Source organism: Myotis lucifugus, unplaced genomic scaffold, assembly GCF_000147115.1.
Source record: "Myotis lucifugus unplaced genomic scaffold, Myoluc2.0 scaffold_400, whole genome shotgun sequence".
NCBI classification, from domain to species: domain Eukaryota; kingdom Metazoa; phylum Chordata; class Mammalia; order Chiroptera; family Vespertilionidae; genus Myotis; species Myotis lucifugus.
In genome coordinates this window covers 400,294-414,422 of record NW_005871448.1, presented here as the reverse complement: position 1 = coordinate 414,422, position 14,129 = coordinate 400,294, and the positions used below count along the sequence as shown (strand labels likewise).

The window sequence follows — 14,129 nt, the reverse complement described above, 5'->3', positions numbered from 1 at the left end:
TCGTAAAACGAGGACAACAGCTCTCCTGACTACTGTGGGATTAAATAGGGTCACGGTGTCAAGTGCTACACGTGCCTGCTATAGTGCTCGACAAATGCTAAATATTAAGGCTATTTCTTATTTTTAAAATGTATTATGAGTTATTAAAAGAAATAAACAAAAAGGTAGTTTAAACTATAAACCTTAATAAAAATTTCAATTACACGTTTTATTTAAAATGTTATTCATGATTGTCTTAATTAAAATATATTTATTTGCAAGAATACAGTATGAGATATTTTACTGCACGTGGACAGCAGCACAAATGCACAATGATAACACTCAAGTCTGGTACCACACAGTTTAATGTGAGACGCGCACAATAAAATAGCCCTGCCCTGAACACTGCCGTTCCCTCAAACACCAGGCTCGCATAAGCAATAACTAAACTTAATAGTCTGTTCACATGCCAATAAACAATAAATAAATCTTTAAAAGCATCTATGAACTGAAGCAATTTTCTTTTTGAGTTTCATAAACCAAAGACCTTAAGGAATATTTAAAGGCTGAATAGAAACCGGTCGAAACGAAATGAAACGAGTCTAAGAAGGACCAAGCAGCTCAACATTATCAACTCCATCTATCTGCCCGTCCAGTCTCCGCTGCTCACCCGGGTCTCTGTGAGCACAGGGAGCCACGGCACATGGAAGGCGGGTCCCGGCGATACATTCGCTGCGGAAATGCCCACACCTGGCGGGGTGGCAATGGGAACGTGTGGAATGAAATGCTAATAGGAATGGTAATGTGAAATGTAAAGGGTGGCTAGATAATTCTCACTTCAAAACCTGAAGTGATAACACAGAACGGTGAGCTCTTCACTTATGTATCTGCTATAACCAGGACCTGCTCCCTCCAGAAGCCTCGTGGTTGCAATGCTTTACTTTAGACTGCCGAGCGCCTGACAGGGGCTGTGCCAGGTGCTAGCTGCGCACCGATGCACAAAGCAAGGCTCTCTGCAAAGACCGAAGCCAGGCCAGGCAGTACTCCTCACACTTCTTACAAACTCAATGAAATGTGGCTTTTCAACCTAAAATTATTTTCAATATAAATTCTTTTCCAAAAGGTTGACTTTGTAATTAAGAATGTTTAGGTACATCAGTGGCAAGTCAAAATTCCAGAGGCTCATACAGACTCGGAAACTGAATGCTCACTACTTTGTCTCATCAGCTGCCGAAAGGTACATTCTTACACACAGAATTTTAAAACAATGAAACAACATTTCAACTATTCGTGCCTACCGAGTCCTAGTAAAATATGGAACAAGTGGCAATTTTTAAATCTGGACATCAAGACAATTTAAGCCAATCAGATTACAGGACTGAAATGATGTCCTAAATTTTGTGACACCATCAGTGTCAGCAAATCTGGGCGAGCAGCCACCGTGGCCGAGTGCGAGGCGGTGAGGCTCAGTCTTCGTCGTCTCTTTGAAAGGGCACGACCAGGATTTCTCTGGCTATTCTCTCCGCTAAGGTTTTACTGCCCGCAGCAATGATTCTCCGCGACATCAAATCGAACGGTCCCCCTGAAATCAATCAAACAAGGAAGACAGTTACGTCTCGTACCAAAACCACTCCTACAGAACTCGTCTGGTGACAGGCACTACGCCAATCGTAACATTTTAATACTTCCAGTCATCTTTTCAAAAAGCTATTCTGTCACATGACCATACTGGTTAAGCTCTGGCAATACACAAATGAGTTTCTAGGCATCTTATTTTAATACGAGTTTGGGGGGGGGTCCTCAATCATACCAGTCTGAACCTGTCACCTTTTTCTATTCTCCGAGTCACTGTTATACTCTGACTGCCTCTGTAACGCCTGGGCGTCCGTGGGCAGGGAATCCCCTCCCACTTCCTGACTTCTCCGTTGCCCTTCTCAGACACTGGAGAATTTTAACCCAGGTTCGCCCGACTTTTAAAAACGTCACCACAGTTTGAAGCAGTGAACCCTTCCAGCCCGAGGCAGAAAGTGACGGAGGCGGAGGTCCATCATCAGCTGCCACTCGCTCGCCATCCAAAGAGCTGCTGGCACAACCCTCAGGCCCGCGGACCCGCCAGACTTTCCCCAGCCTCTCCAGAGCTCCTGCTCCTCACGTCTGAAGAGGCTTAGCCACGTAGCGTGAGCAACCCCACACTACCCTCAGCCTCTTCTCCTCGCCTCTACCGCAATGTCTATCTGGAATTCGCAGACCGTTCCATGGCTTGTTTTGTCTTTAAGAGCTCAGGTAGCAACACAGCACACACTGGAAGACCAAAGTCCAACAGATGGGGCAGGAAGATGCTTTCCCGCCGCATCCGCTACCTGTCACGTCCATCAGCACCCCACCGGCCTCGGTGACGATGACGCCCGCTCCTGCCATGTCCCAGCAGTGGATGCCCATCTCGTAATACGCATCCGCAGCTCCGCTGGCCACCAGGCACATGTTGACAGCCGCCGTCCCGACTCCTCGGATCCTAGCAGACAGCATTGAGAAAGGAGATTGGAAAAGGAGTTCTTTCAAATGAGGTCCTCCTTGGCGTCAGTTCATTTTCAGTGTCGACTGAGACCATCTGAACCCGTCTAGAGGACACATACCTAATTTTAAATTAAATAAAAATACATAAAAACCTAATTACCATGGTGCACCATAGAAATGACCACTCCCACAAAGTAATTTAATAAGATAAACATTACAGCCATGACATCTTCAGGGGAAAAGGCTGAAGAAAATACTAAATTCCACTACATGCATGGGTGAGAGTATAACCACATTTGTTGAAACCCAGTAAAGGACTGACCACCTTTGTATCACAAAGATTTGACTCAGCTGCTAATAAGTGTGTTGGAACTTTTGTGGCTGATAAAGTCTCTCCCAAAAAAACCAACAATGAAATGGAAGAAAACTGAAATTGACATCAATCCAATCTCAATGAAACATCTCAAAGAAGTAGCTGTAAACATAGACTTTAAATCAGAAATACAAAACCTACACACAGAAAAGGGGGAACAAAGCCCAGGAGGAAATAAAATGAGATGACTGAGCCCAGAGAAGTGGTGGGCAAACAAGACACATGACATCGAGGAAGACTGCAATTCAGGGAGCCCCTAACCAAGCCGCTGCGAGTGAAAACCGAATCAAGGCCCCAAGGAAAAGCAGGAAAAAACACGAGTAAAAGGGTCAGAGAGAAAGTGGCTGAAATGGAGGACACGGATCTCGCCTATTGGTGTCTGAAGAAGAAAATAAAAACAGACCTGAGCTAATATTTAAAACTGTAACTCAAGAAAGCTTGAAAAAAAAGACACAAATCCACACTGAAGTAGAAAACTCCCCCAGGTGTGAAATTCCAAAACAGATCCTTGTAAAACAACCAGACCTCAAAAGTGAGAAGGAAAACAGAATCTCAACGGCTCCATGTAAATCAAGAAATAGTTTAAATGCCAAGAAAATCAGGCTGGCACCAAATTCCTCAAAAACAACATGCAAAGCACAGGTGGCTGAAGAGGCAGGACAGCCCAAGGCCACGCCCAGCCGGCACCTGGATCCCCCACGGAGGACAGGACACTGCAAAGGATGGATGTCATTGGATCCCCGGACCACAGCAAACGTGGACGGCAGATTAGAGAACAAGAACGTTTAGAAAGTCAGCAACGCACTGTGGCACGGGAGAGAATATCCCTGCTCGTAGGAAGTAACAAGCTGAAGTATTTAGGGATAAAGACCTATGCTGTAAGTAATTTACCTTAAGACTGTTCAGGGGGAAAAGGTGTGTGTAAAGGGTAAAACACACGGGGTAACATATTGATAGGTGAACTGGGCAAAGGATATATTGTTGTCTTTTTGCATTATTTTATTTCTGCAAATTTTGTTAAGTTTTAAATTATTTTCAAATAAAAGTTTTTCAAGTTGAATTAGAAAATTAGAATTATGGTACTGATCCCATGTCCAGTATGAACATTTCACAGCTACGAGGAAATCGCCGAATGCCCGTGGCCACGGGCACAGCCTACCTACCCGTGGATGGGGAGGCAGAGCAGCTTCTCCATGTTGGCGAGGACGGTCCGCACGGTCTCCGGCGTCCGGGAGGAGCCCAGCTCTGTCACCAGGAGTGCCTTGGTGACATCTAAAGGGAAATGACTTCAAAAATCACTCGTTTAGAAATTTGAAAAAAAAAAAATCACTCATTTAATGATAAGAATTCTGATAAAAAAAATTAACACTTGTGATTCAGAGCAAAACAGGACATTCTTAGCCCTCTTCCTAGTTGTATCAAATCTGTTTACTTCTAAGGCTTTAAATATTAAAATAAGGATACATTTGTTATACCTCAGTGGTCATTTTATAAGAGTCTAGCTTTTTAGACCATCCCCCCCAAAATGCAGAATATAACCAACTTACCTGCTTACATAATAGCTTTAGTGGGAAATAAGCAAATACCTTAAATATTTAATCACATGGTCTAATTAAACACTGTGTAGAGCAGAATAATTATAGAGAGGGGGAGAGTTGCTGGTAGGAAAGCGACCACTCCTTCAATTCTGAGATGCACATTTTTCACGCAGTAACGTCTTGACAATCGGGTCTTAGAGTTCAATAAAAAGATAATGAAATAAATGCTCTCGAATTAAGTGTTTAAGGAGAAAACTTATAACAGTGTGGGAGGATTCTGAATTTAGATGGTTTTGCAAGTATCTTTAAGTTCTTGGTGCACTTAAAAATCTGATGTGTATGCCCTAAGCCAGTGGTCGGCAAACTCATTAGTCAACAGAGCCAAATATCAACAGTACAACGATTGAAATTTCTTTTGAGAGCCAAATTTTTTAAACTTAAACTATATAGGTAGGTACATTGTTATTAACTTAATTAGGGTACTCCTAAGGCTTAGGAAGAGCCACACCCAAGGGGCCAAAGAGCCGCATGTGGTTCGCAAGCCGCAGTTTGCTGACCACGGCCCTAAGCGATTTGGCTCAGTGGATAGAGCGTCGGCCTGCGGACTGAAGGGTCCCAGGTTTGATTCCGGTCAAGGGCATGTACCTTGGTTGCGGGCACATCCCCAGTAGGGGGTGTGCAGGAGGCAGCTGATCTATATTTCTCTCTCATCAAAGTTTCTAACTCTCTCTCCCTCTCCCTTCCTCTCTATAAAAAAAATCAATAAAATATATTTTTAAGAAAATCTGATGTGCAAACTGAAAAAAAGCTGGGCGTGGCTTATGGGGGAAAGGTCCTCAAACCCTCTCAGCTGTCATGCAGAGAGAAGGCTTAACTGTCAATCATCCAGCTCTTACTAAATGTGCACGCGCCAGTTTTAGTGATTCCTAAATTTAACACACTTTCCCTGATTTACTGCCTAATAAATGGTACCAACGCTATCAGCTCAGAGCGAGTCTACAAAGAATCCTGGAGGCAGCGGCTGCAGTAAAGCGCCATAAACTCCGTCCCCAGCCCCGAGGGATGTCCCGAAGTGTGTCTGCTCAATTCCACCAGCTTCCCCGCTTCCACCATCACATTCAAACTCCAGTGGGAGCAAACAGCAGAGAAAATACACACCATTTATGAGTCAGTTAACACTCAAAACCACAGAAGAGGAGCGGATGCTAGCGCCGCCCCCACGGTGAGCCTACCTTCCTGCCCGGAGACCTGCAGCTTCTGGCCGTTACAGAAGGCGCCCCTGCCCCTCCTGCCCGTGTACATCTTGTCCTCCACGCAGCTGTACACAACTCCAAACTCCATCTGCAGGCGGAAACCTGGGTGTTGGTGACGCTCACCCTCAGCAACAGGGAAGTCCGGCACACGGACAGATGTTTGCAAATGGCCACACGGGGGACACTGAGAAGGCCGAGTTCTAGCTCAGTGATGGCGAACCTTTTGAGCTCGGCGTGTCAGCATTTTGGAAAACCCTAACTTAACTCTGGTGCCATGTCACATATAGAAATTTTTTGATATTTGCAACCAGAGTGAAACAAAGACTTATATTTTTTATATTTATTTTATATATTTAAATGCCATTTAACAAAGAAAAATCAACCAAAAAAATGAGTTCGCGTGTCACCTCTGACACGCGTGTCATAGGTTCGCCATCACTGTCTAGCTTCATCGGAGGGAAGCGGTCCCAGCATCTAGAACCCTCACAGCGCCCCTGTGGCCCCCCTCCCTCTCGCCCAGAGGACAGACCTGCCTATCTTCCAGGGCCAATCCTTCCTCCTGTGTGGCTGCTCTCCCTCCTACTGCTCCCTGCTGCTCCCTCCTCTGGAATATCGATTCTGCTTCCTCTTCACCAAGCTCTCCCTCCCTACAAAACCTTTAAAATGTTCATCCTTTCCCCTTCCCTGCCAAAGAGCCGTCTATACTCCGCCTCTCCCCTTCCCGTCACACACTACAGTTTGGCCTCTGCCCTGACCACGCATTCTTCTGAAACCCCCGCAGAGAGACGGTTATGAACTCCACGGGCCGCCTGCCTTCTCCGAGGCGGAGCCAGGAAATCCGGAGGCTGCGCGCTTCCCCAGGACTCAGGCCCCACCTCACTCACTAACCAGTGGGCGTGTCACTTCTCTTAGGACCTTCTTCTCTGCTTAACCTTTGGAAGTTGTGTACATCAGCGTTTTCCATTCTCCGTCCCTTTTAGCTCTCCCCTGTCCTACAGCCCACAAATCAACTACCACTGGCACTGGCTCCATCAACTCCACCATCACAGTAAGACCCTCTCCTAGGAACCGCAGCCAAAGAGGCCACACTCACCACCTGATCACACCTCCATCCTTCCCCATTCTCCTTCAAAAAATATGTTTTTAATCCTGAGATTTTTTTTTCTTTATAGAGTGGAAGGGAGGAAGGGAAGGAGGGGGGGAAAGGGGAGAGAGGCCGATGTGACAGACATGCTGATTGGCTGTCTTCCATACATGCCCCAACTGGTACATGCCCTGGGCCAGGAATGAAACCCCAGACCCTGTGGTGCTGGGGCCGACGCTCTAACCACTGAGAACACTGGCCAGGGCTCCTCCTTCAGATTCTGTCCTGAGAACACTTCCTGGTTTTGGCATTTCCTCAGCTATTCTCACTGCACTGTCTTAGTTCAGAATCCCGACACGGCTGCAAACACCTGTAACTCTGCACTTAGAAACCACTCCTGACCCCCCACCCCCACCCCCAAACCAAACCTCAATGCTGTGGTGCAGACAGGCCACAGCCGCACAGACCTCCACAGCCAGCTTCTCCCTGGACCTTCCCGGCCACGCCCAGGGCTTCACACAGCCCCTCACAGCTCCCCGACACCAGGCTCTTCTCCAAGCTGTTCTTTCTGAGGGAAACGCATTCCTTTTCTTCATTTTCCAAGGCCCAAACCACTCCATCAAATTTAAGACCCTTCTGTTAGGAATCTCCTCAGACCCCTCCTGGCAAATGCCTGAACTCACTCACACTCTCGCGGTAGGTTTTCAGCATCCACCACAGGATCCCATCTGTCCCACATCTAACCGGCGCTGACTGGGGGTCGAGGGCGGGACCGCACACCGTGCAGGGTGAGCTCGCTCGATCGGCTCCTTCGCACGTTCCCACGGCTCACAGCCCCGTGGCTAATTTCATGTGCACTAACTTGTGTTTTCATTTCCAGCGACTCTAACTCTCTTGTGTCCATGCTGTCAATACATCACAAGCCCCGTGAAGACAGGTCCACAAATGAGAGGAACATCACTCACTGTTTATCAATAAGCAGCCACGCAGCGTGGCAATGCCCGAGCTATACTCTCTCTGCTGGGCCTGCACACAGCGGCTTCGGGTTCGACACTCTGCTCTTCCACCCGGGCCCGGGCCTTTCACCGACACCCACGGAAGCGTGCTAGCTCGAATCCCACTCTCCCTGTAACCACCTGACTCTCTCATATGCAGTGGTGACTACATCAGTGTGTGTATTTCTTCCTTAAAACTCCTGCTGCTCTAAAAACATTAAGTGTTCTTCACTGGAAAAAGTACCATGATAATGTTAACCCTCCTATAGCTTATTTCACAACAATGCAGCCGTATAAAGTGAATAGAGACAAACCTGTACGTACTATGGAGACAGTTACTCTTTCTCAGAAAGGACAGCAAGGCATGTTACCAGCCATAATTAAACGGCGTACCTCTTTATTGACAACAAAGCCGATGGAAACAGCCACAAAAGGAAATCTTAAAAAAAAAACACACACACACATACAAATTTACCAAGATAGGACTTATTTTCAATAAATACGTTTTTCACAATATCACTGCTTATAACATTTTTCACATAAAGTCTCATTCTGCTGCCCTACAGTGGTGTGTACAGTATGCAACCTTTCGTGTACATGGGCTGGGGCTCGGGGACACAGATGCAGACGCACAGGGGACTCCTGCGGCAGCGAGCAGCTCTGAGAGGAGGCACCTCCAGAGACAGGCCTGAGAAACTGGGGACAGAAATGGGAAGGCCACTTCGCTCTGCACGCCATTTCATATCTTTTGAATGTCGAATACCACAAACATAGTAATGATGTATGATATTTTTTCAAAAAATAAAAACAAAAAAAAATTTTAAGAGACTACATTGACTACAGCTAAAAGTCTCTTTTCTGTGGTCACTTCTCCCCCAGCCTGGACCTGTAAACACAGGCGTGACCGGCACAGAATACACTGTTACTTGTCTCCCTCGAACCCCATCCAGAGCCTCACACCTGCAAGGTGACTGGTAGCCACATGGTTGCTATGGCTTCATGGCAGTCTGACGACAGGGGTGGTAATTTCTGACTCAGAAGAGAACCAAGATAAAGAAAAGACAAAATGGGTTCAATATAACTATAATAATAAAAGCATAATATGCTAATTAGACCGGACGACCTTCCGGATGAAGCTAGGGCTGGGAGGGCCGAGCCCCTTGCACAAATTTTGTGCATCAGGCCTCTAGTTAAAAATAAAAATTTTTAGAAATATATAATAGCTTTTATTTTAACAAAAATGAGACCATTCTATACACACTGCATTATAATCTTCTCTCGGTTACAACATCCCAGAGGCATCCTTCCACATCCCTATCCATCACCTACAGAGTCTAGGTCTTGGTTTACAATATAAACAATTCTGTGCCCCTACAGGTATGCACAGCCACAGGGCAACTCCCTGATCCCACCCAGCGAGGCTGCTCATATTCGCTCACCGGCAACGGGCTCTCTCCCATGCACGCCCTGTGTGCTGCCCTGTGTGCCAGGCCCTGTGTGTGAGGCCTTTTTTGCTGCCCTGTGTGCCGACCCTGTGTGCCAGGCCTGTGTCCCGGGCCCTGTACAGCATCCTTACATCTGTGTACCACTCATCAAGTCCCCACAGTTCCACGAGGCAGGCACCAATAATATGTTCATTTCGCAGATAAGAAGAAAACAGCATCTGAGGCTTAGAAAGGTAAAGGAACTTGCCCAGGTCGAAAAGCCTATATAAAGCACCTGCTCAAGCCCAAGAGTGCTGACCCTAAAACCCACGCTCTTTCTAAGCTTCCTCGCCCGGGCTGAAGGTGGCACCGACAGCACTGCAGTGGGGCTGCAGAGCTCCCTAGCTGATCTCAGAGCAGCACGGTGCTGGCTTATATTGCACTTGCTCTCTCGGTGGGAAAAGAAGTGAGCAGACCGCTGGGTCGCACAAGTCCCACCAGCACTATTTCATCACTGCTGCTATACGTGATGAAAAGTCTCCTTACAAATTACACGATTACAGCTTACAAATTACAGCTTACAAATTACACGATTCTCTAAAGTATGAATGTTCGTGAACCGAGCACTTGAAAGGTCCCCTCAGTGCAAACACCCGCTCGTACCTATGCACAAAGTTAGTTGTTCCGTCAATGGGGTCGATGATCCACGTGGGGTTGTCAGTGAGGACACTTTTCTCCCCGGCGGCCACGGATTCCTCACCGATGAAACTAAAAGCAAGAATGACTCTTTATACCAATTTCCACAAGTTCCAGGTTTAACATTCCCTTAGCTACCGTCACAGCAAACATATAAGCCTACACAGCACTCTTTCATCCCAGCCTCCTTCCTCCCGAGGGATGGAGTGGGCAAGCTTCACTTCCCAGGTCACCCGACAAGCGGTACTGGAACCTGCAATGCGGGGCCGGGTGAGCGAAGGCGCAGGCGTGCACAGGGCGCTGGTACAGGTGAGGACTTACTAGGGCACGTGGTGGTTTTAAAAAGACGCCCTCAGGTCTCTCATCCTCCTCTCTTCCAGAGGCAGGCTTAACGCTCGCGCCTCGAGTGTGAACTTGGACTTAGTGACTCATTTCTAAGCAACAGAATGAAGCAGAAGTGCCCATGTGCCACCCTGAGGACCCGCTCACAGCACGCACTGTGGTTCGTCTTACCCACTCTACTCCCCGTCCCTGCCATGCCCGGGGAAGCAGGCCACCCGTGCTCAGCTGCTCTGAGGGGGGCCACGTGGCGAGGAACCGAAGGGAGCTGCCCGCAGACCTCGGGAGGCAGGGAAGTCACCCACAACTACCCAAGTGAATGGATCTTGCGGCCCAGTGCAGGCCTCAGGCGGCTCCGACCCACGGATTCCCAAGTGTCATGAGACCCTGCGCTCAGCTACTGCCATATTCTTGAACCTAGAAAACTCTGATATAAATGTTTGTTGTCTAGAGCTGCTGATGTTTAGGTAATTTGCTTTGGAGCAATAGATAAGTAAAACAGAACATGAGATAAGTCAGCAAGAAGGCAAGTCGCCCACCAAAAGTACCTGTCTTCCCCAAACACGCTGTGCGACAAATCTCAGGGGATTCCGGAAGTGGAGCCCGAGCTCACTGCTGTCGCTCTTCCCTACTTTCATTTTTATCTTTTCCCTTTATCCAGCAATGAGCTCTCCTAACCATCACTTCATGATCTTCTGTCTCTTAGCTGCACAGCGCGTTTTGAGAGGAAGTGTACAGGCTTTAACACGCACGACCGGGAAGAGGCAGAGAACGACAGCACTAAGACGTAAAGTGGTGACAGTCCCTGCTCTGGCTGTGCCTGCGAGAGCCCTCACTCCGGTGGTTCCTTTCAGGTCCCCAAAGCTACCACGCAGAAGAGTCTGCGACAGAGAACAAAACTGACCTAACTCATGCCTGTGGCAGACCTTTCTCACATCAGCATCCCTGCACCCAAACACCCCCCCTATCCCTCCTGGCTGGTGGCCCTGCCCAGGACCTGTAATCGTAAGCGACTGGGAAATCAGAGTCAAGAGCGAGGCAACCGGTGCCTCAGCAGCCGTGGCTCCTGTGGGGGGTCCAGGTCCCCCTTCCTCCCTGGCTCCTGCCCGACCTCCCTCCCAAGGCTGCCCGCCCGCCACCCTCCGGAGGCACTCCCTTCCAGGTTTAGGGAACTACTGTCAACTTCTGTCTAGTCGGCACTACTGCCTCAGGTACTGACTCTAAGCAGGTCCGTTTCTATCACTTGGAGTGGCAGTGAGATGCACCTGTGTGACGGGTACTTTTCCTTTATGAAAGAGAGAAGCATCTTTTCAACCTTCTGGTCAGTCGCAGTTACCAAGTCGGCTGGAGAACTTTTAATCATCACGTTCATTTCATTTTTCAAAGCTTCACGAACCACCTGGAAATTTGTTTGGTACACAAATAGAAAAGTGTAAATCAAGCTAAAAATGAAACAGAGAAATGGTGTATGACATTCAGTCTGTCTTAAATGATATTCTTAAAATTTTCTTATCACAAGGTTTACAAAATAAACCTTTAGTGGTTATGTCCTTCTAGGTACAAAATCATAGCATCTTACATCCCATTTTAGATCCACAACTGTCATCCCCAAAAGTTAATGGCACCAAAATCGAGTATTCTTTTCATGTACAGTGTTTAGTGAAATGAAAAACAACGCAGGTACTTAACCCGCGGCATCGGGGACATGGCGGCATCGGGGACATGGCGGCATTGGGGACATGGCGGCATCGGGGACATGGCGGCATCGGGGACATGGCGGCATTGGTGAGTGATGGCATCGGGGACATGGCGGCATTGGTGAGTGATGGCATTGGGAACATGGCGGCATTGGTGAGTGCGGCATCGGGGACATGGCGGCATTGGTGAGTGATGGCATTGGGAACATGGCGGCATTGGTGAGTGCGGCATCGGGGACATGGCGGCATTGGTGAGTGATGGCATTGGGAACATGGCGGCATTGGTGAGTGCGGCATCGGGGACATGGCGGCATTGGTGAGTGACGGCATCGGGGACATGGCGGCATTGGGGACATGGCGGCATCGGGGACATGGCATTGGTGAGTGATGGCACTGGGGACGTGGTGGCATTGGTGAGTGCGGCATCGGGACATGGCGGCATTGGTGAGTGATGGCATTGGGAACATGGCGGCATTGGTGAGTGCGGCATCGGGGACATGGCGGCATTGGTGAGTGCGGCATCGGGGACATGGCGGCATTGGTGAGTGGCGGCATCAGGACGCGATAGCAGCCGTACCTCTCCAGCTCGCCGTGCCAGGGTCACGGCGTAGTCCATGCACTCCTCCCAGGGGTCAGCCATCTTCGAACAGGTCTAACGCATATCAGGACAGAGCTGTGCCGAATCTCTGAGTCTAAACCACAGAACAAGTAGTTCGCAAGTGCATCTCAATTAGCAACGTCCTTTCATTCAGGATTCTCTCCCCTCCTGAATCTTGAGTGCCATTTTTTTCTAAGACTCACTGGTAGATCCAGTAAAACACACACACACACACACACACACACACACACACACACAAACCATTTTTACCTAAATGACTCCACTTCTGTTGAAACATTCTTCATAACAAAAAATACTCTACAAAAGTGTCTCCCAAAGTGCCCATATCTTGTCACATTAAAACAACCCTGGCTTGGAAAATGGAGGAGAAAGGACTCAGGGACATTTTCAAAGATAGGGGTTCAGAACAAGTCCCCTCAATGTGCACTCTGCACGTGGATCACTTTGAGCTGAAGGCATCAAGGCCCACAGACCAGGGAGCTCCCACCACCCCTCACCCGCCAGTGTTGCTTCGTTTGGGAGGCAGCGGTGCAGTTCAGCTCAGAGACCGGTCTGGTCTCTGCTAGCACAGGGGGTCGCTGAGGGAGCGCCACACGCCAAGAGCACGCAGGACGATCTCTCTTCACAAGCCAAAGAAAGAAATGACACCCTCCAAGCAGACGACAGATGAGCCTCACTAGTGATCCCAGCCAGGAGGGCGGGAGGAATGGCGTCCCAACTTGGACAGAGGTGTATCTCTTATACCAGGAGGAGGCCCTCGGCAGACCCGGAGCGAAAATTCCAGGACTAAAAGTAATAATAAAGCAAAAAGGAAACTTCTCTCCCTGAGTTTCAGAGGAAAAACACACAACATATTTGCTGCCCAGCTGTCCACTGACGCTGCAGAGAGGACTAGAGCCACCCGCCCAGGCAGGGTGAGCTGTGCAGTCTGTGCCCTGGGCAGGGAGGCCTTCAAGCTCAGACTCAGAAACACATCGCTGACAGAGCAACCGGACTGTGTCACCTTCACAGCGGAAACAACCGCCAGAGCTTCCCCCCCAGGGCCGTGGGGAACCCCACACAGTGCTCAGGGGAGGGAAGGGCAAACAGACCCCAGCTGCTCTCTCTTCCCGGGATAAGCAGTTTAAAAGTTTACCATTTTACAGTAACTGCTGAGGGGCCCCAGGAGCTGTTTGCAAACTCTTTCTTCCTTTCCTATTTACCCCCTTCCTGTCCTCGAGGCTGAGCGGCAGGCAGGCTCAGCTCCGGCCACCCTCTCCCCGTGTAACGGCACTGACCATGCAGTCAGTCCTCCCGCCCCCAAACCCGCCATTTCTCCTGGGGCCCTCCCCCAGAAAGGACCCCCAGAAGTCATGGTTTGTTTACCACCCCCAACTACTTGCTGAAGACGGTGTGCTGTGCCCTGCGTGGTGGTTCCCACGGGCTCCCTAGGGGGACTCAGATAGGGACCAAAACCATCGGGCTACAAGCACCGTCATCAAACCATCGCCATCGGGCTACATGCACCGTCATGGATGAGACAAGGTGAGCGCCATGGGAAGCAGGAACAGGGGCTCTGACAGCTTCCCGCTCGATGCGTCCCTTGAGACTGACGAGGAACAGGCATACAGTACTAGCA

The 14,129-nt window shown here is 48.9% G+C and overlaps 1 protein-coding gene across 3 annotated transcripts; it reads right to left on the bottom strand.

The window, feature by feature from the left end:
- Nucleotides 1-230: 230 nt before the first annotated feature.
- IMPA1 (inositol monophosphatase 1) lies at nucleotides 231-13,343 on the bottom strand. Of its 3 annotated transcripts, XM_006102138.3 has the most exons (9): nucleotides 13,009-13,343; nucleotides 12,470-12,584; nucleotides 11,461-11,594; nucleotides 9,824-9,928; nucleotides 8,130-8,175; nucleotides 5,637-5,745; nucleotides 4,030-4,138; nucleotides 2,340-2,491; nucleotides 231-1,561 (listed from the first exon to the last, which is right to left on the bottom strand). In XM_006102138.3, the coding sequence occupies exons 2-9, from the start codon at nucleotides 12,530-12,532 to the stop codon at nucleotides 1,446-1,448; spliced, it is 834 nt and encodes a 277-aa protein (XP_006102200.1). In that variant the 5' UTR covers nucleotides 12,533-12,584; nucleotides 13,009-13,343; the 3' UTR covers nucleotides 231-1,445. The 3 variants fall into 3 exon arrangements, with proteins under 3 accessions (XP_006102200.1, XP_023599327.1, XP_023599328.1); XM_023743559.1 differs by lacking the exon at nucleotides 13,009-13,343 and having other exon boundaries at nucleotides 12,470-12,667; XM_023743560.1 differs by lacking the exons at nucleotides 231-1,561; nucleotides 13,009-13,343 and having other exon boundaries at nucleotides 2,433-2,612; nucleotides 12,470-12,669.
- Between the last annotated feature and the right edge of the window lie 786 nt (nucleotides 13,344-14,129).